This window comes from Barbus barbus (genome assembly GCF_936440315.1).
Source record: "Barbus barbus genome assembly, chromosome: 13".
Lineage (NCBI taxonomy): Eukaryota > Metazoa > Chordata > Actinopteri > Cypriniformes > Cyprinidae > Barbus > Barbus barbus.
This window is the reverse complement of record NC_136741.1, coordinates 13,381,093-13,404,304: the sequence shown is the minus strand read 5'-3', so window position 1 is coordinate 13,404,304 and position 23,212 is coordinate 13,381,093. Positions and strand designations below refer to the sequence as shown.

General features: G+C 35.1%; 1 protein-coding gene across 8 annotated transcripts; it reads right to left on the bottom strand.

The window, feature by feature from the left end:
• Window positions 1–177: 177 nt before the first annotated feature.
• Window positions 178–16,113, bottom strand: LOC306879507 (phosphoinositide 3-kinase regulatory subunit 6-like). Of its 8 annotated transcripts, none has more exons than XM_079432501.1 (21): window positions 16,057–16,113; window positions 13,353–13,422; window positions 13,143–13,205; window positions 12,621–12,710; window positions 12,206–12,297; window positions 11,728–11,796; window positions 11,080–11,212; window positions 10,890–10,959; window positions 10,011–10,194; window positions 9,241–9,385; window positions 8,911–8,997; window positions 6,893–7,352; window positions 5,484–5,583; window positions 5,213–5,335; window positions 4,079–4,186; window positions 3,643–3,745; window positions 3,474–3,541; window positions 3,182–3,272; window positions 3,012–3,064; window positions 2,044–2,150; window positions 178–1,385 (listed from the first exon to the last, which is right to left on the bottom strand). In XM_079432501.1, exons 2-21 carry the CDS (start codon window positions 13,366–13,368, stop codon window positions 1,241–1,243), a joined length of 2,307 nt encoding a protein of 768 aa, XP_079288627.1. In that variant the 5' UTR covers window positions 13,369–13,422; window positions 16,057–16,113; the 3' UTR covers window positions 178–1,240. The 8 variants fall into 8 exon arrangements, with proteins under 8 accessions (XP_079288627.1, XP_079288629.1, XP_079288626.1 ...); XM_079432503.1 differs by lacking the exon at window positions 16,057–16,113 and adding an exon at window positions 14,190–14,310 and having other exon boundaries at window positions 13,143–13,248; XM_079432500.1 differs by lacking the exon at window positions 16,057–16,113 and adding an exon at window positions 14,190–14,310.
• Between the last annotated feature and the right edge of the window lie 7,099 nt (window positions 16,114–23,212).

Below are 23,212 nucleotides of genomic sequence, written 5' to 3'. Positions count from 1 at the left end.
TTACCTGCTATTCCCGACTCCTTGGCGACATCTTGTGGTCATCAAAAACAACGACAACAACAACATTTTTGTGCCGTCAAGGTTCCTCCAAGTTTACTTCCTAATGCTCTTCTTCTTCTTCTTAAAAAATGTAAAAGTTTTAAACATCTGTGTTAATAAAACCGGACCCAAGTTTTTGCAATAATTTGAAAATGCTACATTTATTTAGCATATGTATTTACAAAATCACAATATATACAAAACCACAGATCAAATCAACAATTGTGCAAATTAATGCCATACATTTAAAAGAAATAGAACTCAGTTAGGTTGGCTAATCATATTATTGTGATTATATGTTTGTTCTTTAAAATAAATGCTTGACATAACTGGAAGACTGGGATTATTGGCATCAGATCAGAACTGCTGGAAAAGAACCCCAAAATATAATTCAGACTGTACAGAGATTGATGTGAAGAACATTAAAATACTGGCACCACTAATTATTGTGTTAAAGAAAGACTTTGACTCTTGACCTCAACACATGCACAACACAACCTTTCAAAGCTTGAACCTTTTGTGTAACAATCCACATATCAATCACATAGATAATAATTAAAATACATATCATTTATGCTTTTTAATTTTAAACATGTTTTTGATGCTATAAAACCTTCTTATAGATGGTCCTAAATTTGTAAACATGTATAGTGGGATAAAAATAAAAGCATAAAACAATGAATGTATCAAAGAAGTGCAAATCATTAAGGTAATGTCAGTTTCTCTGAAACACTTGGTCAAATGGCATATATTTTATGTTATACAGACATACACTGCACCTGCATTATACTGTAATAAACAGTTACTCTGTTTTTCTGTTGGAAAATCCAGATGAAAGACTGGCAGCGTGTAGAGGATTGTCTTCTTCACATGCACTTAATGCGTTCATATTAAGGAACAGGTTGATTGTTAAAGCAGAAAACAAGTTCAAGTAAATCCTACGTCTTTGAGAAACTCAATACCATGACTGCATTAGTGTTTGTGAGTTAGCTGTGTTAAACATTAAAATACTTCCTGGACCGATCAAATTGTGATTCACAGATAAAACTATATATTGCAGTAAAACCTGCTTGAAGTGTCTTAGCTGATCATTTGATCACATGGTGACACTACTGCACAGTGCTTTGTTTAAAACACAATACACATACTTCAAGAGTCCAGAACTGGCCTTTATGTTGACAGCAAGCCGATCCTTGTTCGTTTAGTCGATTATTCCAGCAAATGTGTTAATGGGCAGAGTCAATCCTTTGCTCATGTATTTGCTCAGTCCAGCATCACTGTTGCCTTCTGACATCAAGGATTTTTGAATGTAATATCCAGGGTCTCGACATGGAGCAACCTCAATGCTGTGTTAGAAAATATAGTACAATGCAAAGAAATCAATGTTTCACCTAATCTGTATCCCTCTAAGACCAGAAGGCGGCATTTTTTATTCTTTCTTCTAATTCTATGTCTTAATTATTCTATTATTATATCAAGTTAATCTATTTTTTTAAGAATACACTACTGTTCGAAAGTTTGGGGTCAGTAAGAGGTTTTTACTTTTATTTTGCAAAGATGCATTAAATTAATCCATAGTGTCAGCAATTGTTTTTTTTGCTGTTACAAACAATTGTATTACAAATAATATGCTGTACTTTTGAAATGTGTCACTAATAAAAACTGTTACTTGAGCACCAAATTAACATATTTTAATGATTTATGAAGGAACATGTCACATTGAAGATTGGAGTAATGGCTGCTGACAATTTGGCTTTGCCATCACAGGAATAAATAACATTTTTAAATATATGAAAATAAATAAAAAAACAGTTATTTAAAATAACAATAATATTTTACAATACTACTGTTTTTATTGTATTTTTAACAAATAAATGCAGCCTTGGTATAGGGCTGCATAAGAGACTTTTTTCCCAAATAACCTCACACTTTTGAATGGTAGTGTAAGCAATGGACCTCTTAATTAAAATGATAACATGAGCAGGAAAAGCACTGATTTCTCACCTCTCAACGTTCATAAATGTCCTTCGAAAGTCTTTGTCCAAACGTACTGTGAAAGTTGATTTGTCTGGTATCTTCAATTTAAAATTGCATGTTCTGATCTTTGTCTCCTAAAAAAAGAAACAAATCACAGCATAAATATCTGAACTTAATATGATATAAGTTGCATTTACTTCTCATGACAGCCAAGCTAAAACACTTCACGGTTACAGTCCAACAACATAAAACTAGAGAGTTAAAAAAATCATACAGATTATTTATCTCTGTCTGTCAGTCTTTCTATCTATCTATCTATCTATCTATCTATCTATCTATCTATCTATCTATCTATCTATCTATCTATCTATCTATCTATCTATCTATCTATCTATCTATCTATCTATTTCAATTCAATTAGGCTTTATTAGCATGACTGTGTAACACAATGTTGCCAAAGCATTAACATATATATATATATATATATATATATATATATATATATATATATATATATATATATATATATATATATATATATATATATATAACAACATAAATAATAATAAATAAAATCTATCTAAATAAATGACAAGATAAAGTAAGTCAGTTTCAAGTTAATCATGTTTAACATCTAACATTGTGAATGGATAATACATATTTTGCAGCTAGTGCAGCTGTGTTCTCATCTTCTCCAAGTAAGAAGGGCATTTTCTCAGTATCACTAAGTTCAGTAAATGCAAGATCAGGGCTTCAAATCTTGGGAGAAATGTTTCCCTCACATTGTGATATTTAGGACAAATCAGCAGAAAGTGTTTCTTGTTCTCTATTTGCTGTAGATCACAGTGTCTACAGATCCTCTGCTCTTGCTCTGTCCATATTTGTCAATGTCTTGCATGTATATGTATACCGTTTCCAAAATAAGAAAAAAAAAAGAAAGAAAGAAAAGCATGTAGTTTTCTCGGTTTGTGCAGTTTTGGCTTAGCCAGACCTACCGTGATACTCTTTGGCTTTGTGTCATTGAAAGTGACTGTGAGACAGTTGAGATCTACAAAGTGGGAAGTAAAATAGTCATTTATTAAAAAATTGTTCAGGTTGAAGTTCATGTTTATATAAATTGATTAACAAAAACAAATACATTTTCAGTCAAATCATGTAACTTTACCTTCAGTTTTGTTTTGTGGTATTGCTGAAATCTGGACGCCTGTGGTTCTGACTGAGAACCCTCTCTCAACCTCCCTGTTGCTTAGCGACACCTAAAAGGAATGTGAAGGGCCATATGAGGTCAACTAAGATTTGCTGGTCACTTCATTTTTAATTCTAGAAAAAATCCTGAATGTTTCTTTGTGACTTAAGAACGTTACTGACTGGAATCCGACCAATCAGCAACACCAGTCATATTGTATGTGACTAGGTACATGAAAAATAACAACAAAGACAGCATAAGTGATACTCACTTTTAAATAGCTAAACGAGATCAGTGCCCCACACAGCTCGGCAGGCATCTTCCTCTGTTTGACAGGGTCTAAGGAAAGAATGTTGGCTGTCAATACTGGATGAATGAACCGCTGGCCTAAATTTGGGGTGTCAATGACTGTACTTATCCCAAATTTGGTTATTGAATACCTTTATGTGTAGCTTGGGCCTTTCTAAACTCTGGAAAATCCACTTCCAGCTCTGTGACAAAAACGTCTTCCACAGGTTCATGGGACTTTTTGGAAAAGTAAATCTGCAAAAATGGAATGCATAAACAAGAATGGTATGATATATATCAGAAAGTGTTCTGTAGATAATTCAACAGCTTAAATAAGGACCTAAACAGCTTGACCTTCTGAGCTTCAACTGTGGCTCAGTACTTTCTCTTCTTTTTCTATTGCTTAAACAACCTTTATGCTTGTTTTGTACATAAAATATTTGCTACAAACTTCAGAGTAAATTAAAAAAACATGTTTCTTCTACATGCAAACTTACTTGGCGACTAAAGTTTACCTGAAACTCGTGCCATCATAGGTGAAAAAAAAACTAACTACGTAAAACAGTACAAAAGGGCATTCATTCTCACCTTAATGTAGTAAATGTTGAAGTGCACCGGCTGCTGTCCCATACGCACGTAATACGAGATGATGTCTGCTAAGAAAAGGTCAGATTCTTGTGGTTTGCCAGTGCTGGACTGGAAGATTAAAAACAAAACAAAGCAAAACCATTTGCATTTTAAGTTAATTATAATTTAAAGTTATAATGACATCATTCATTTGGGAGTGATGTTTGATGACTCTTGAATAGTGTACTTATGTATTTAAAATAAAAAACTGTACTTGCAGATAAAATACACTAAAGAAATAAAAGGCCACTTAAGTGTACTTAAAGAGAATACACCTTCGTGACTTTCGTAACCCACTAAAGTACAATTTTACAAAGTGCACTGTTATAAAGTCAAACCATTCATCATTACAAATGTGTAATTACAAATTTAAGTACATGGCGTAAAAGTTTAAATAGAAATTACATTAAAATATATTTTACTTTACCATAAATGCTTGTCATCACGTTAGGCAGTACAATTTAGCCATATTCCCAGGACAATAGAAGTAATTATGTAATTACAAATAAAGATGTACTTAAATCCTACTTAAGTGGCTCAAAAAAGCATGCTTAAGTTCAGCATTTAATATAAACGATAATTTATAATTAAACTAATTAATATAACTATAATGTATAACCATAATGTTTTCATTTACTTGCAATTACGACAAAAACATTACATTAAATTTGCACTTAAGTATAGTTTTTTAGAGTATTTTTTCTGTAATGTGTACTCTTAAGTATTTAAAAAATCTGCTTATCTGCAGATATGTCATGAGCATGCTAATGTAAATATATTTGGGATTAAACTCTGGCATTTATTCACAAACTTCTTAATATATAAATCACTACACAGCCTAACAAATTTGAAAAAAGGAACGTGTAAGCCAAATTGGCAAGAGAGACATGTTTTTCACAATGAACAGTTGCTAGTTTTGCATTTACACAAGGAAATGCTCAACAAAAAAAAAAAAAAAAACCTGAAAGAGAAACTTTCAAACTTCCTCATTCCATACTGACTGTCTTAATCTGCAAAAAATACTGTACATGTATGGTCATATTTCTTACCCAAGTAAGGCAAATATGCTAAATATTTACCCATCTTTTGACATACCGTTCTTGCAAGATCAGGAATCATCTGGCCAAGACTACAGACATTGCAATCGTACCACAGATCCACCATTCCAAGATAAGAGCCCAGAGCACAGATGTTATTGCTTGTAGAGGCCACATTCTCCTAAAACAGATATTCTGTAAAATAATGCTAGTTCTGCTAAAATGGAAGACACTTTTTTAAATGAAAGTAATACACTGCACAATGCACAAGTATTCATCTCAGTACACTAGCTGAAGTTTCCACGTAAAGGGAAGGAAAGGGTATTTACTTTCACAGGAGAGGCTGTAGATGACTGGCGAGTAACAGGGATGTAGTACATCTGTATGTTGACTTTCATAGTTAGAAATCGTCTCCTGGCTTCCCGTTTCCTGTGAAGCAAAGCCAAAATGTTGCTGTCGAACCTTAAATAATAAATCATAACAGAACCCTAAACGCAAAGGTGTGAAAGCATTTAGGGATCTGATGGTCTTAGAACAAGGAAACATACAGAAAACTTCCTAATTACAGAGAAATAAGAGGCTTCTTCAATAGACAGACAATAACTGAAGTGATCAGTTTGTAGGGTCTGTACAGTTTGTTTACTCTATACCAACCCCACAAGCCAAGTTACATATAATCGACAGTTCATTTGAATGTTGTTCCCGTTTTAAGCCTTTTTCAGGAATATTAACTTATTAATATTCCCCTATATTAGGCTTATTAATATTCCCCTTATTAATAGTCCCCTTCAAGTCAAGTAACTCCAAAAATGTCAGGAACAACTGTCCAAACAACTGTATAAAATTATGATGAATAAGCCTCATTAAAAGGATGAAATAACTGAAGAGAGAAACCTTATTAAAGGGTTAGTACACCCAAAAATTAAAATTAGCGTATGATTTACTCACTCTCAGGCATCTATGGTGTATATGACTTTCTTCTTTCAGACTACAGATTCTTTCGTACGACAGTTAGAGAAAACGGTTTACAGCGTTTTAAATATGGATAATTTTCTTTAAAAAACACATCGATTCGTTACAGGAGGCCTTTATTCACCCGCCAGAGCCATATGAGGCACTTTTTATTATGGATGGATGGACTTTATTGGACTGTTGAACGAAAACACCCACCCACTGCCATTATAAAGCTTGGAAGAGTCAGGAATTTAATAATAAAGTCATGTACACCTTGAGGGTGAGTAAATCATGGGCTAATTTTCATTTTTGGGAGAACTAACCCTTTAAGTAGTTCAGTGATATCTTTTATCATTATTTCTAAGAAGAAAAAAACATCACTCTTATTGATATATAAAAATATAATTTGGTATAACCAACAAAATAATGTGGTGCAGAACACATGCAAAAAAGCATAAAACAAGAAAATGATATGAAAAGGACCACTTCAGACCCCCATGATTATGTGTTAAATTCAATAAGTCTCTTAAAATATCAGATCTTTTACATGATTGTGATATGGCAAGGTTAGTTCATGTTAAAAAATGTCATGAGATGCAACTCCCGAAAATATAATGACATTTCTGAATTAATTTACAATACTGGTAATGTGCTTTTTAAAAAAAATATATATATTGTAAAAATATGTTATTACTTTTTACTTGATGGTTATATCACATCATTAGCACTCTCATTTCTCTTTGAGTGAAATATCAAATATCACAGATGACATAATGTCTCATACCTTAACCAGTAGTATGCTCTGGCTAGCCTTCCCATTGCCCGATCATCTCCCATCACCACTATTTTAGCAGTGTAGTCCCGTTCTTCCTTGGGCAAGGTGGTATTACTATTTCCCGCTCTCCTCTGCAGTGTGCCACTGCTGCCAGCGGTGCCTGTCTCCTCCAGTGCGTCTTGCATCAGAGCCATGCTGTCGGTGACAGACGGTTTCACCTTAATTCCTCCACGCCGTGAGAGTCGTCCACTGGTAATTTCAGGCTTTAAGGTTCTTCCACCAGGAAATTCCATGTCAGATGCCTCAGTTCCCTGCATGTCACGCTCTATACCACTGTCCGTAGACATGACAGAGTACCGTGGCATGTTTGAGTTGAGGTCTGTGGGTAAGTCAGACATATAGAAGTCCTCTGAACTCATCAGGCTTTCACTGAAGTATCCAGAACGGATGAATTTGGCCAGTTCTCTCCCTGTGGGCAGACAGGATGAAAAGAAATGTTGTATTTTAGTGAATAGCCTCAACTCTCTTGGGTTTAGATGAGTTCATGTATGCTGAAATCTATTTCTATATAATCTAGTCTATAATTTTTTTTTTTTTTTTTGCTGTACTCTAATGTCTTATCTCTGACTTTAAAAGTACTTATATTTCCTGAAAAAAAACAAACAAACATATATTTCACTGTTAAGTAGTCTCATTGGTATCTTCTTTAGAGTATGAGATCTCAACAATGTCACAAACTATGCTCAGATTTACCAAGATACCAAAGTCTGCAGTCATTTAATCAATGCATTCAATGCAATCAATCAATCAATCAATCTTTGTCAAAGGCTATTAACCTACCTGGTCTCATGGCATGGCGTACCTGGGGGCACTTTTTAGCGAGATGTGAAATACGTACCAATAAGTACATATCTGCAGTTTCCAAAAGAAATGAACACTAGAGGCAGTAAAACTCCTTTTCACACAAATTTACAGAGTTTCGATTAATAAAGCGTAATTTTCACACAATTGAAGAACATCATGTTATGGCTTCAAAACAATATTAATATGCTGGGAGATTTGAAAACTGATGCTTTTGAACGTTAGCATCCCACATATCCAGCTTCATATCTATGGGTTTTCATAGATGGAGACATACTTGAGAGGTGAGGAGCTCCGGTTCGAATCCCATGTAACCACGGTTCGACAAAACAGTTCAAATCTGCATATAAGGAAGTTCACACAGCATGGTTGCATCCACAAATGCGTTTTTATATCAGTTTTGCATTTGTCAACACTATCGTGTAGGTTTAGGGTTGGGTTTGGTGTAGGGCATATTTCCAACAGGATAGAGCATTAATACCTACCGCAATACCTACCTGAAGCAACGTAATAAAAACACAGCAATACGTACCCAAATCAACGTAATAAAAATGTGCCAGGGTTTACGTCTTGAACCCATGTTTTTGCGCCATTCAGTGGACATTTCTCTTTGAAACTGTGGCGAAAGGTGCAGTAAGGAACATAAAAACGGTCTTGCTAAAAAGTGCCCCCAGGTACGTTTATGCCATGAGACCAGGTTGCTATTAACACTAACAGACACACTAACAAAAGAAAGCAAATCAGTAGCTGGGACAAAGGCATGGAGAGTTAAGGACACTCAATTTCACATTTGGCACAAGTTCGAATCCACTTTTTTCCAATTCCAAACTTGTTCCTATCACATATTAGCTTGTTTAATTGTCCTCTGAGGACACCTTTACTGATCTGCAGGTTAGGGGTATGTATAGGGAGGCTTTAGGGATAGGGATAAGTAAGGCCCCAACAAGGAAGCATTCATTTATGATTTTAATCATTATGCAATAAATATGTTATTACTGCATACTGTTTACTGTTTTACTTTAAGTACACTGAGGTGCAAATAGTATCTGGAACTTTTTGTAAATAGCAACTAATTTTAATTATTACTTGTTAATTATAATTATGTTGCAACACTATTAGTACAATTAGCCCCTGCCAAAACATTTTAGTAAATGAATCCCACTTACAAAGCTCCTCCTCTTCCCACCACTGATGGAAACTCATCTCCGGATTGGGAAGCGGAACATTGCACAGGGAGCCGCTGCACAATAGACCTGAAACCCAAAACGGTCATAATGACACCACAAACAAATCCTGCTTCCTGATCCGGCTACACAAGTTGGATATCAAAAAAGGAGGGAAAAATAAAAAATATCTAGATCTATTATTAAAGAAAAAATGTTATTTTGGTACAGATGGAGTTGGTCAAGAGTGTTTGTTTGTGTTTGTGAGAGAGTGTAGATAAGAATATAGAAAGAGTGCAGAATAGAATAGAATATAATAGTTTTATAGTGTACCTTTCTTGGTGTCACGGAGGATCTGTTTATATAACTCTTGTAGTTTCTGTCTAGTCTGACCCCGATCACCTCTGTTACTGTCTGTACTCTGGTTTACTGTTGCAAGCACTTCATTAAAGTACGACTCCACATCCTGCTCCATATTCTGACATATACACAGACAGATAATCAGACACACAAACACTTACACAGAAAGCCACACAGCATGAAATCGCACATGCAGATGCACACACAAACATACAGCCATAATTCAGACAGACACACATGGGATGTCCTGTCCTGTTGCTTTGAGTTTTCTGAAAATAAACTGCAGACAGCTAACGTGTGGACAGAGACAGAGACATGCTGACCTGCAATAAATGCTCACCCTTTGTCTCCATCATTGTATAGTCTCACAACTACATTTATAGAGTACTTAGACTGTTATACACAGGTTAAATGTAGGTAGAGACTATTTCCCTTTCATTTAGAATAATTAATCCTTTCTCTTCACATAAACATAAAAGCAGAGGGACAATTTTGACTAGGCAAGAGCAAATTGCATGTTGCACCATGTCCCTTGAAGAGTTACGTAAAAGTAATGTTCAACAAACAATGAAAAAAGTGCAGAAAGGTTCTCAACTGATTTATGCAGCATCATAATGTTTTAACTCTGTATGCATTACTTGGATAATTAGATATTCATTAGTCAGTTTCAAGATCTAAGATTTGCTAGTGAACTTCTTGGCTATGCTAGTCCACAACTAGCTTTTCTAGACAACATCACTGACCTGCAAAGCATCATTGAGAGAAGGCCCATGACAATCCTCTCCCAGTGCCACCTGAAGACTGTGCTGCACTACACAGCGCATTAAGCTCAACGGGTTCCGGAACATTCCTTGAGCCTCAATGTCAGCCTTCATAACAGTGCTGAGAGACTCGGAAAATACTGCAGGATCCGCAAACACAAACACCCTGAACATGGCACAGAACACAGCCATCAAAAACTCATGAACAGTTATTCACAGAGAGAGAGAGAGAGAAACATAGATCTGATACACTTCTAACTTGGCTAACATGAGGTTTATTTGATAAAGCTTCCTGCTGACTTCAGCAGCCGCATCAACCTCAAACTCATGTAGACTGGAAGCAATTTATTACCAGTTCAAAACATTAAAAATTACAGACTTTGAAATATTTGGATTCACAACATAATAAAACTGTTGACTTCACAAATAATTACTATTACTATTACTATGGTGTTGCATTAGAAAAAAGGCACACCTAGACCAACTAAACAAATCATTTGTTTTTGTCTCATAACAAGCCCTGGCAACAATCGTTTCCTTGTTCCCTTCTAGTCTTAACTATGATTATAATTTTAAATAATTAAAAACCCTCATTCTAAAGTGTTCCAAAGTTGACAAATCTGGTATTACAGGTTTCAACAATGAGTAAGCACAGAAACTCCACTCAAAGATATACTGTCAAATGCAAAAGTAATATAAACAACACTTTAAAAAGAAAGATTAGGTCCCTGAACAGTGTGTGCTACATTTGCCACTTATTTTTTATATAAAGATTAAAAAAACATTTAAACATTTTAAATAGGACTTTAGTGAAGTATTCAATCGTTTTGAGATCACATTGAAATGGAGACATTGACTCACCTCTCCTGCAGAGGATAGTGTTCATTTTTCAGATTTTGTTCTGCAATTATCATTTTCTGATACAAAAGGCCTATGAGAAAAGAAAAACTACACATTAGAATCACAGGGATCATGTTTTCTTGTTTATGACTTTAATGACTTAAAACTAAGATCAGGAGAGATGCTTATTTGTTTGAGGAAAGTAACAAACCTGGAGCAAGTCGTTCTGCTTTCATTTGCCCAGCATAACTAAGGCCCACGGTGCAGTATGGCTGAGGCAGAGTCAACAACCTCTTGCAGAAGTCATAAACTCTTTTATAGAGGTCATCAGGTATGTATACTGTCTGCAAAGAAACAAGCGATGTCATACCTGACGTTGGTGGCTTCTACAGTTTTTGTTTAGCAAATTATATTCTGATAAGAATGGATAGTGATAACATTTATTTTTAAAACAAATGTTTTTCAGAGGGTGCAAATTGATTGAACTGAGCAACATTTTTCTTGAAATGACACTTCTGTGTGTAAGTGAACAAACCCTCAAACTCCCCTCCAAGACATCTTTAACCAGGTAAATGAGTCTTAATGTCTAAAATAGTGCTTTTCATCTGGTTGGTCTGTTCTGATATGTTTGCTAAATATGCTATATAAGTTCAAATAAAAAAATAAAAAGCACAATATGTTGACACATTTCAGTGTTTGATTTCAAAGAAATGTTGTGCAATAAACAATGTTGGAGCTGTCTTTAATCCCCACTTGATTAAATATCTGGATCCTGATTCAAAACCAGCTGTGAATCACTAGCCTAAAAGTAAAATTAAGGTCAGTTAAAAGCTATAAGAGGAGCCATCCTTTCTCTTACCTGCATAACAGCATATATGAGTGTATTAAGTAGAGGAATGAGATGTTTCTTGCAGTCAGTTCTTTCAGCCTGTATATGAAAAGAAGGAAAATTATGCTTATTATCTATCCATCCAATCATTCACTAATTCATATAAATCATTCTATAAGTCATTCACAGCCCACAGCTGTTCTTTGTGAAATTAAGTAAAATCATCTTTATTTATGTGTTAATTAACTGTTATTAGTAGTTAATTATCCTATAATTGTTAACTATTATTATAATAAATGAACTCTTTATACTGACAGTAGCAACAGATAATCATTTCAAGCTTCTCAGGTAAGACCTTCAAATAGCATTGTCATAATAAACACTAAATATAGTTATAGCATTTAGGTCATTCTAACTGAACATGCTTGAATTATTTCGTCGGCTACTAAAATGGGAATTGTAATGCTATATTTCAACAAGCATTATGCCATAGAAACTGTTGACTCACTCTTTCTAGTTCCTTGATGGCCACCCTCACCAAAGCCAGACTTCTGAGAGAACTGTCCTGCACTTTCTTATGTAAAGTCCATCTCAGCATCCCTGCAGAATGAACAAAAATAAACAGCTCTTATATACACCAAACTAGAATATGTATGTAACAAATTTTATGCATAGATACTGCCACTTGAAACTGGCACCCCAGTTGTTGTATGATACTGATGCTTACAGAGTAGTGTGAGTTTTTGACATGGCCTTTATACGCAACATGAACAGATGACAGTAATGATTAGATTGCAGATTGTGGTTCTTAAAGAAACCATGTCTTTTTTTCTTTGCATAGCATGTATGGCAATTAACTGCATCTAGGTTTGGTCTTCAGGTGTGTTCTTTTGTTGGGTGTAATCTTTAAGTGTGAGTCATACCTTTGTTGACAGCCGGTTGCTCGGTGTCCGTTTCTCTCATAATGGTTAGCAGGCTACGGTAGATTTCGGATTCAATGGCAGCATATTCAGCTTTTTAAAGAGAAGCCAATAACATAGCATTTGAACGCTGATATAAATCAATTTATACATGTAAGATACTCTACCGTTCAAAAGTTTGGGGTCAAAGTTCATTAAATACTGTTTTTAACTGTTATAATGTCACTGAAGACTGGAGTAATGACTACTGAAAATCAGCTTTGCCATCACTGGAATAAATTACATTTTAATAATTGATTAAAATGTAAAACAGTTATTTTAAATTGTAATAATATTTCACAATATTATTGTTTTATATCCTTGGTAAGCATGAGACTTCTTTCAAAAACATAAAAAAAGTTATTGTCCCCAAATTTTAAATGGTACTGTTCATTTTTATGTATCAAATGGATAATCAAATATTACAATTTTTACTTTTGCTATTTATAATTTACCTAAAGTTTCTCCAAAAGGTGTAAATCTTACCTGCCGAGTCCCCAACATTAATACTGATAGAATTTCTCCAGGATGCCATGCTGTGACTTGGTCCTTACATAATGAGGTAAACGGAAAAAAAACACCACTGTGACTGCTGACACAAAGACAAAAAATATTCAGAAAATGACTAAATAAAATTAAAGAGAAAATTAACACATTACATTTATAATTTACTAAATTTTGCCATCATTTACTCACTCTCATGTTGTTCCATTTATTTCTTCTGCAGAACACCAAAGAACATTATTTGTGGAACAACAACATTGGACTGCATTGAATGAAAACAAAAAAAAGAAAATAAACATTTTACAAAATACATTTTTTTTGTGCTCCACAGAAGAAAGAAATGCATCCAGGATTGGAATGACACGATCACGAGTAAATGTTTTGCTGAACTATCCATTTAACGTGCTGATCACATTAATCTGACTCATTTTTCTATTTTCCACTTCATGATGCTGAAATTGAATCTTACTTAAATTGCATAATTGTGAGCTTATAAAACACAGTAGATAATATCAAGTTATTTTGGGCATGATTATATGCAACAGTAAACTGTTTACAGTAATTGATAGCTAAGGTTGTTTTCCAAAAAGCAAACACACTCGCACATAACCATGGCTAACAGCCTCAGGTGCACTTTTACCCAGTACTGATTACACAAGAAAACTTCCCCTTCATTTCACCCACTCAGACACGGTTTATAACTGACCAGCAACGCAATGCAACTAACTGCTTCGTTGCCAAGACACTTTTAAGTCAGAATCTAGAAACTAGAAAGAGGAAACGGAAAAGGAGACAAAAAACCAATACTACGATAAAAAGCCAGAAGGAGTGCAAAAAAGCATATCCACCAAATAAATGAAACTAAACAAAGGGCCCTTTTTAGTGACCGCTCGTAAGTATACAACTTTCCGACAGCTTGGTTTCTCAGTGCTAAGAAGTACATTTAACAGGTTACCTCCAGTAAGCAACTGTCTGCTAGTGCAATAAAATGTGGAAGTCTACTGAAGAAAAATAAGTCTACTGCCTTACCTTTCGTCCTTGTGAGACTACTACATCATATGGCACATGTATAAAAACTTGTGCTGGCCAAACAGTCGGAGTGAGAGCTGCACACTGTGTAACACTTCCTCTAACTGCTGCGGCTGTCACTGAGGACAACAGCAACTCTGACTCAAAGCTGAGTGAATGTGAGGGAGGGACGAGAAAGAGAAAGAGAGAGAGAGAGAGAGAGAGAGAGAGAGAGAGAGAGAGAGAGAGAGAGAGTTTGACAGAGGCACGGCAGAGGAAAGTTAAGAAGGAGGATCAGGGGAGAAAGAGTGGCAGAATGTGTGAACGAAGTGTGCAGAGTGGGTGTGTGGACACACTGAAGGGAAAGTCCTTTCAATATGTTTGTTTAATTTATCATTCTAATTATAACCAACACCCTGATTCAGATTTTGGACAAGTTCAGCATGAACGTTCATAGCCAAACAACGTGATGCACACTCATGTGTGGTTGCCTATCTGCAGACCAGAAAAACTAGCATGCAAAGATTAAGCCCCTGATCCTGCACAAAAAGGCATTGAACAAGTGAAGAGAAACAGGGTCAAGAGCGCTTTATCAGAAAGCAGCTCGCTGAACCACAGGCTTCCTGTCGCTCACTTGGCCCTTACTCTCAAAGAGACAGTAGATGACAGGACCTGACACATATCCTGTCTCCATAAATGTGGGGGCGGACCACACACGGCTGAGATATATTTAGTGTCAGTCGAGAGAGAAAAAGTTATGCTTAGAAACTTTTACTTTCTCACTTTATGTCATTACTTCTACTTAGAGAATAATACCTCTATAATACAGAAAGGTGAGGAGATTATTAAGAAGATGAATGACACATAAAAGTGTCAATTATAAGCAAAAGAAGGGGAAAAGTCCTTTTTAAAATCTAGTTTAAACATGTGACAAGTTTATAGAAATGTATTTTTTGCACTTCATATGGTTTTGAATAACTTTACTGTTTGCATTTGATGACTAAAAATGTCATGCGGTGTAACATCAAGTAAAATTGATTTTATATTGTACTTAGCCTTCTCCCTGAATGTATGTGAACATATTTTAATCATTATTTTCATAAAGTTTTATAATGTGACATTTTAATGCATGTTTCTGCACCACATTAATAAAAATATATATATATTTTTTGTTCAAATATTTTTATAAGGAATATTTAATAATGGACATCATACATGTTCACATACATTCAGGGAGAAGGCTAAGTACAATATAAAATCAATTTTACTTGATGTTACACCGCATGACATTTTTAGTCATCAAATGCAAACAGTAAAGTTATTCAAAACCATATGAAGTACAACAATTTAATTTCTATAAACTTGTCACATATTTAAACTAGATTTTTAAAAGGGGTTTTCCCCTCCCTTTGCTTATAATGGACACTTTTATGTACATAATTGTCTAAATTATATATTGTGTTTTTGCTGTTTTGTACATTGCCTATTTGTATATTTGTATAATTTTCTTTTATGATCTGTCCTGTCCTGTTGCTGTCTTTCTGTTGCACTGTGGAGCTTCTGTCACTATAACAAATTCCTCGTATGTGTAAACATACCTGGCCAATAAAACGCATTCTGATTCTGATTCTGATATATGTTGATATACTCATATATGTTGGTTTTTATATTATGCTTCTCGAGGCTAGTTTATGAAGTTTTTTTGCACCATTTTTTGTACCATTGTTCAATACTTGTAAAACTGATCATTTTGATCAGAAAAACATCTAGGTTTGACAGTCTCAACATCTTTATCTAACAGCAGTATTGCTCTTGTGGTTGATAGACAGACATGCAAGGTTGCCAGGTCCCTGAAAAAGTTCCAGCCAAAAGCTGACTCAAAACTCACCCAAAAGGGACACAAACCAGCCCAATTTTCCTTCGTCCACAGCTGCGGGATTCCCATAAAGGCCCTAAATAAACATTTAAATTTTGATTATTCTACGTTTTAACTCTTAATAAGATGATTTTAGCTAGACATGTTTACATGTAGGCTGCATATTTAATTATTTAATCTGTATTTTATTCCATTTCCTACTGACTTTTTACCTTTTGGTGTGTTATCAAAAAATGAAAAGTCTGTCATCATTTACTCACTCTGCCGCTGTTCTGTATGCGTTTCTTTCTTCTGCTGAACACAAAAGATATTCTGAAGAATAGGCTATTTACCTAACAGTTGCTGGTCGCCACTGTCTGGTTACCTATATTATTCAAACTATCTTCTTTTTAAGTTCAACAAAAGAAAGAAACTAATATAAGTTTGGAAAACTTGAGGGTGAGTCAATGATGACAGAAGTTTCATTTTTTGGGTGAACTATTCCTTTAATTATTTTTTTTACTCTCTCTTTGATATTCAGCACAGCATGATAAATTGTTTAAAGTGTAATAAAACATTGTTACAATGTCATATGCTGACATAGCCATCCATAAAAGCATCTTTACAGATAATTATGTCAAATCATAATATATGGCCAACCTTTATGGCTTTTAGTAGCATTTGGCAGGTTAGAGATTTAGCTGATTAAAATGCATGTTGCCTTAATTTATTGTCTGTGCCCCCTGCAATTATTTTTAACATTGTAGACTGGAAACATCTTCATACAATAAATGAAAAACTGGTATTTTCTGGTGTCAGTCAAGACCATTTCATAGTGTACATACTCTTTACATACAATTTTTTTGTCTGTGATTAATCTACGATGCCAAACTCAATTATTGTGCTTTAAATTTCCCTATGTACTCACGTACCTTAGGTTGTAAAAGTGACAACAATGTGTCCCTCATACATACTATCTCACCTTCACTCGATCGTTCAGCGGTCCTTAGCAGTGTTGGGAGTAACGCGTTAACTTACAAAGGTAATGCATTACAGTAACGGATTAGGTAGTGTAAGGCATTACAACTCAATTTTCATTAATATTTTACTCGGTACATGTTCAGTAACGCTTGCGTTACAACACACTTTTAGCCCCAAATTTATTTATTTTTCAAATTTAATTTAAAGTCGGACCTGACTTTTTTATGTCCCTAGGCCCAGGCGTCAAGCCAAGATTCACATCATAGTTCAGACGCGGGCCGGGCCTCGGGCCTGTTTTAGGCTTCTCCTTATCTTTATATTTTAGACATCCATCAATTATTGATGAAATAACATGAGTCCGTGCTGCCGCGACTATCAAGACCGGCTCGACGGTGTTTAGTGTCCCACAGCAGCAGCGAGCTGTCAGCACAGCTGAAGAGTTCTACATTCAAATACACGCAATAAAGCAAAAGCCCCAGCAAAAATAATTACGGTGAATGTGTCCGGGGGAAATAGTAAGGATTCGCCATCTCCTCGTTAGACGCGCCTTTAGAGAGAAGTGCATCTTCACGGATAACCATAATATTAAATAGTTTTTGTTTTTGTTTTTATTTATTTCGTTGAGTAGTAATTTAAAGCTTTCTATAGATATATTTATCATGTCGGTGAGGCATGTATTCGCTGACTTTAGGTTCATTTTTGTGAAGCGCTCCTGTTCAAGATAAAAGCACAACGTTTTGTTGATATTGTGAGTGCACACAAATAAAAGTAGACCCTTTACAGTTATGAATGATGTATTACTCATACCTTTATGAGCAAAAATTATGGCGTAAGTTGTTTCCATAAAAAAAAAAAATGTTAATTGATTGCACACCTCCATGTCCTGCGCTTTAGCTTCCACTCTCCACACAAACTACTGATGCAGCGCACATTTATCTAGGTTTAACGTTTAAACATTGTTATATGCTTGAACTGTTTTAGTATATTTATAGATTTTATTTTAGGCAAGTCATGATGATTTGAGAAGGCTAAATTGATCAAACATAAGCTATGATCAGCCTGCCGGTCTGCCGCTGGCCGCTTGGTCGTTACTTTAAGAAAGAAAAAAACTTATTTAATTAACAAAAAAATGCTTTTTTCTTAATGAACTTAATAAAAAAAACCGAAACGAAATATAAACTCTTTGCCTTTACATACAAAACTGAACTATTTTAATAGCTGAAACATGAGCAGTTTTTTGGGGGGTTATAAGACGGGCTGGGTCTCAAGTTTTGGTAGCTGGTGCAATAGACGGATACCACATCCGGATCAAACCACCAGCAAGTGACGCCCCATGCTATTTTAACAGGAAGCTGTTCCATTCAGTCCAGCTGCAGACCATCTCCGACCACAAGGGGAAGTTTGTCGACATCTTTGTCGGGTATCCCCCTTTATACTAAAGACCCCTTTACACTGGCCACCTGTATCCACCTGCAGGAAAAGTGGACACACTGGGACAGTGGACTGTCAATCTGAATTGAAATGTTTCTGTGGAAACAGGAAGTTTCTTTTTTAGAGCTATCCAAAATCACAGGCAGATCCGGTAGAATATGAGATTTGGAGTGCTTTTATTATGTAATGCAACATTAGATCGTCTTGAAACTGGTTGAGTGACACCCTGGGACAGTGGACTGTCAATCTGAATTGATATTGTTCTGTGGAAACAGGGAGTTTCCTTTTTAGAGCTACCTAAAATCAAAGACAAAACTGGTCATATATGGGCTTTTATTTTGTAATAGAAAATCAGACAGTCCTGACATTGTGCAAATGACATTCTGGAGTGGTGTACTGTTAATCAAAGGTGAAACTTTTTTTGTGGAAACAGGGAGTTTTCTTTTTGTGAATTTACAGATAAATATGGTTATATGCAAGTTGATGAAAGGCTGTTATTTGGTTATTTTCATATTATTTGGAAATTCTACATTTAATATTACTCAACATTTGAAGTCATTTTCATTTTATCAGACCGTTTTTTAAACATTTATGTAAAATATATTTATTTATTTGTTCATTAATTCATTTATTTATTCATTATTGACAGAGAAACTGGCTTAATAAATGAATGCCAGAGATCGCTTTTCCTTTGATCTGAGTTTTTTAACAAAGTGTAAATATAATCTATAGCTATTTGCACTTAGTGTAAATAACATATCGCTAAAATACTGCTATTTTCACTTAGTGTAGATACAATCCATTGCTATTTGAACTTAAGAAAAATGACCGCAATTTCAACTGAGGGGGGCCTATAATCAGTCCATGCCCAGGGCACCTCTGCATCATAATTCGTCCCTGTGTGCAGGGCTCTAGTACATTTTGTCATTTTAGAATGTTAAGTTCTACTTCTGTAGTTATTTTGGTGAAAGTAACTCAAAAGTAATACAGGAGTCATGTAACGCATTACAATTCTGAGACAGTAATATTGTAAGGTAAGGAATTACTTTTAAATAACAGTAACAAGTAATCTATAATGTATTACAGTTTGGAAGTAACTTGTACAACACTGGTCCTTAGGTTGCCAGGTATTCATTAACTAATTGGTAAAAGCAGGTATTTTCATTTTACTTTGTCTACAGATACGTTGGTGGTCGCAGGACATTACATAAGTAGCCCAAAAAATGCAACCAGCGGCTCTACAATGTTTCCCGCTAATGTATTTTCAAAATAGGATAGCTGTGGCAACCAGTGTTGGGGGTAACGCATTACAAGTAACGCGAGTTACGTAATAATATTACTTTTTTCAAGTAACTAGTAAAGTAACGCATTACTTTTTAATTTACAAGAAAATATCTGAGTTACTTTTTCAAAAAAGTAATGCCAGTTACTTTTTGGCAGCGGCTATTTACACCAAGTGCAAATAGCATATTTTTTTAGTGACAGATGCTATTTACACTAAGTGCAAATAGCAATGGATTCTATTTACACCAAGTGAAAATAGCAATATTTTTTAACGATATGCTATTTACACTAAGTGCAAATAGCTATAGATTTCTGCTATTTATACTACTTATTGCAAATAGTAGCAATTATCCGCACCTCAGTATTGTAGTACATTATAAAACAGTACGCAATAGCAAACACAATTTTAATTCAAATTTATTAAATGGATGTCACCTTATTGGGACAATAAAGCCCTCCCTAAATCTACCCTAACCCTACCTGATACTTTATTTTCAACTTTTTGATTATTTCCTTAATTTTTATTGAAAATAAATGCCTTTCTGATGCGATATGAGATTTGAAAAGGGAGAAAAAAAATGTTTGGCAAAAGGTGGGCTCGAACTCGGGTCGATCGCGTCAAAAAGCTTACGCCTTACCATCTACACCACTGAAACTGATGTTGAACTAACTTATTTTTTTATTGTTGACTAACTCCATCACACGTTAGTGGGCGGAGTTAGTGTAAATAGCCTTTGCCAACAAGATGGCTAAGATCTAAATGTGAATGTGCATGAATTCATCCCACTCGCAAAAAACAGATTTAGTATTCATCAAAATGAATTAAAACAGTGAAATGCAAACTCAGAATATGACGCAAACTGCAATAATTAAATATGTTAAACAACACAAATGTATCTAATCCCATTTTATTAACCAATGTCTTTGCTGTTGACCTTTGATGATCCAGTTCAACCATACTAATAAGCAAAAATGAATTTAGATAAACTAACAATTGTACTTCATTGTTTTTTTATTGCCGAAGAGTGTTAAACCTTCTTATCCTGAGTTTTACTTTACAGACGTGAATTTACTTTTCCTTCACAAGATACAGGGCTTTTACATTTGTATTAATGTAATTTCTTGTATTAAAAACGATCAAGCCCTGCTCATATTTAAAAAGTAACGCAAAAGTAACGTAACGCATTACTTTCCATAAAAAGTAGCTAAGTAACGTAATTAGTTACTTTTTTAGGGAGTAACGCAATATTGTAATGCATTACTTTTAAAAGTAACTTTCCCCAACACTGGTGGCAACCCTGGCAACACCTTCAAACACTTGTTCAGGACACACCTCTTTACATAAGACCTTAAAGGGATAGTTCACCCAAACATTCTGACATTAATTACTCATGTCGTTCCAAACCTGTAAGACCTTTGTTCACCTTCGAAACACAAATTAAGATATTTTTTATAAAATCCGAGAGCTTTCTGCCCCTGCATGAACAGCAACGCAACTGACATGTCAAGGCCCAGAGAGGTATTAAGGACATCGTTAAAATAGTCCATGTGACATCAGTGGTTCAACCATAATATTATGAAGCTACAAGAATAGTTGTTGTGCTCTAGAAACTTTATTCAACAGTTTCTTTTCTCTTATGTGTCAGTATGAACATCTGAACAAACAACTCCGTGTAGAGTACAAGACAAAATTAAGATAAACGGAAAATAGGAATAGGAAACAGTGGTTTTGTGTGCGTGTATGCTATGTTAGTGAGATGGAAGGAGAATGGATGGCAGACTAATTCAAGATCACTGTCCTTCTTTGCAACTGTTCATTTGTGTGTTTGTGTGTGTGTGTGTGTGTGCAGTACTTGACTATATTATGGCACACTCAGTCAAGCTTTAGTGCTGCAGACTTTTCAGAATCTCTGGAGATGAAAACTCACAGAACTCCTCATAAGATCAGCCCTGCATTGCCTAGCTTTAAAAGTTAGCTGACATACTGTATGCAGTTAGATCTTTTAAAGGGTTCATCTGGACTAGACACACGGAGTTCTAAGAACTGTAACAGGAACAACAACCACTTCCTGTGCATGCTATTTTTAGTTGCTGTACCCAGCTGTGTAAATCCTATAGATTAAGCTGTGTAATGTTAAGTAAAGTAAAATAGTTGAACAGCAATTTGTTGTGTTTTATTATCAAGTCAAGTCAAATCAATATTATTTCTATAGTGCTTTTAACAATGCAAATTGTGTCAAAGCAGCTTTACATCACCTTCATATAAAGCTGGATGGCTTTATATCAGCTTTACAGTATTTAGACGGGAAATAGTTTGTCGAAATAGTGTCATTCTCCTCTGGCCAAACAAAATCAGCAGGTTAAATCTAGGCTAAAGCAGAATCAGATTGTGCAAAGGACTCATCTGGTTCCTGTGGTCTTGTCCCGATGGCCGTCTTGGAGACAGGGTCTTCACTGGGGATCAGTCTCTGGGGCTCATCTAGGTTGTAGAGGTCATCTCTAGGTGCTGATCCACCATCTGATATTGATACAGTCTGGATCTGGGTGGCTACGGTGACCTCGGAATAAGAAAGAAACAGACTAATATTAGCATAGATGCCATTCTTCTAAAAATGTAACAAGTACAGCAGGTGTTTTGGGAAGTGTTCCCGGTTCCCGGATGACCTAATTAATGCAGCCTAACAATCCTTTAACGGATTTGAATTATAGAAATTCGATAGTGTATTATGTGTAAACCAGGTTAAAGAGATGGGTCTTTAATCTAGATTTAAACTGACAGAGTGTGTCTGCTTCCCAAACAGTGTTAGGTGGATTGTTCCAGATTTTGGGCTCTAAATAGGAAAATTATCTCCCGTCCGCAGTTGATTTTGAAATTCTAGGTATTATCAAATGGCCAGAGTTTTGAGATCGCAGCGGACGTGAAGGACTGTAATGCGATAAGAGCTCACTCAAATACTGAGGTGCCAAACCATTCCGGGCTTTATAGGTAATTAGCAAGATCTTAAAATGTATACAATATTTAATAGGGAGCCAGTGCAGTGTTGACAGAACTGGGCTAATGTGGTCATACTTCCTGGTTCTAGTAAGAATTCTAGCTGCTGCATTTTGAACCAGCTGGAGTTTGTTTATTAAACGTGCAGAGCAACCACCCAATAAAGCATTACAATAATCTAGCCTCGAGGTCATGAATGCATGAATTAATGTTTCTGCATTTGACATTGAGAGCATAGGTCATAATTTAGATATATTTTTAAGATGGAAAAACGCAGTTTTACAAATGTTAGAAACATGTTTTTCGAAGGAAAGATTGCTATCAAAAAGTATGCCTAGGTTCCTATCTGATGACGAAGAATTTACAGAGCAGCCATCAAGTATTAGACAGTGATCTAGGTTATTACATGCAAAAGTTTTTGGTCCAATAATTAACACCTCTGTTTTTTCAGAATTTAGCAGTAAGAAATTGCTAGTCATCCAGTTTTTGATATCAACTATA

What these genes read in the sequence shown, in the direction of transcription:
- LOC306879507 (XM_079432501.1), bottom strand. An exon ending in TAATGTTGGGGACTCGGCAG is followed by an intron (nt 12,711 to 13,142) that starts GTAAGATTTACA and finishes CTCTTTAAAAAG; the next exon opens with CTGAATATGCTGCCATTGAA. An exon ending in TTCCTGATCTTGCAAGAACG is followed by an intron (nt 4,187 to 5,212) that starts GTATGTCAAAAG and finishes TTAATCTTCCAG; the next exon opens with TCCAGCACTGGCAAACCACA.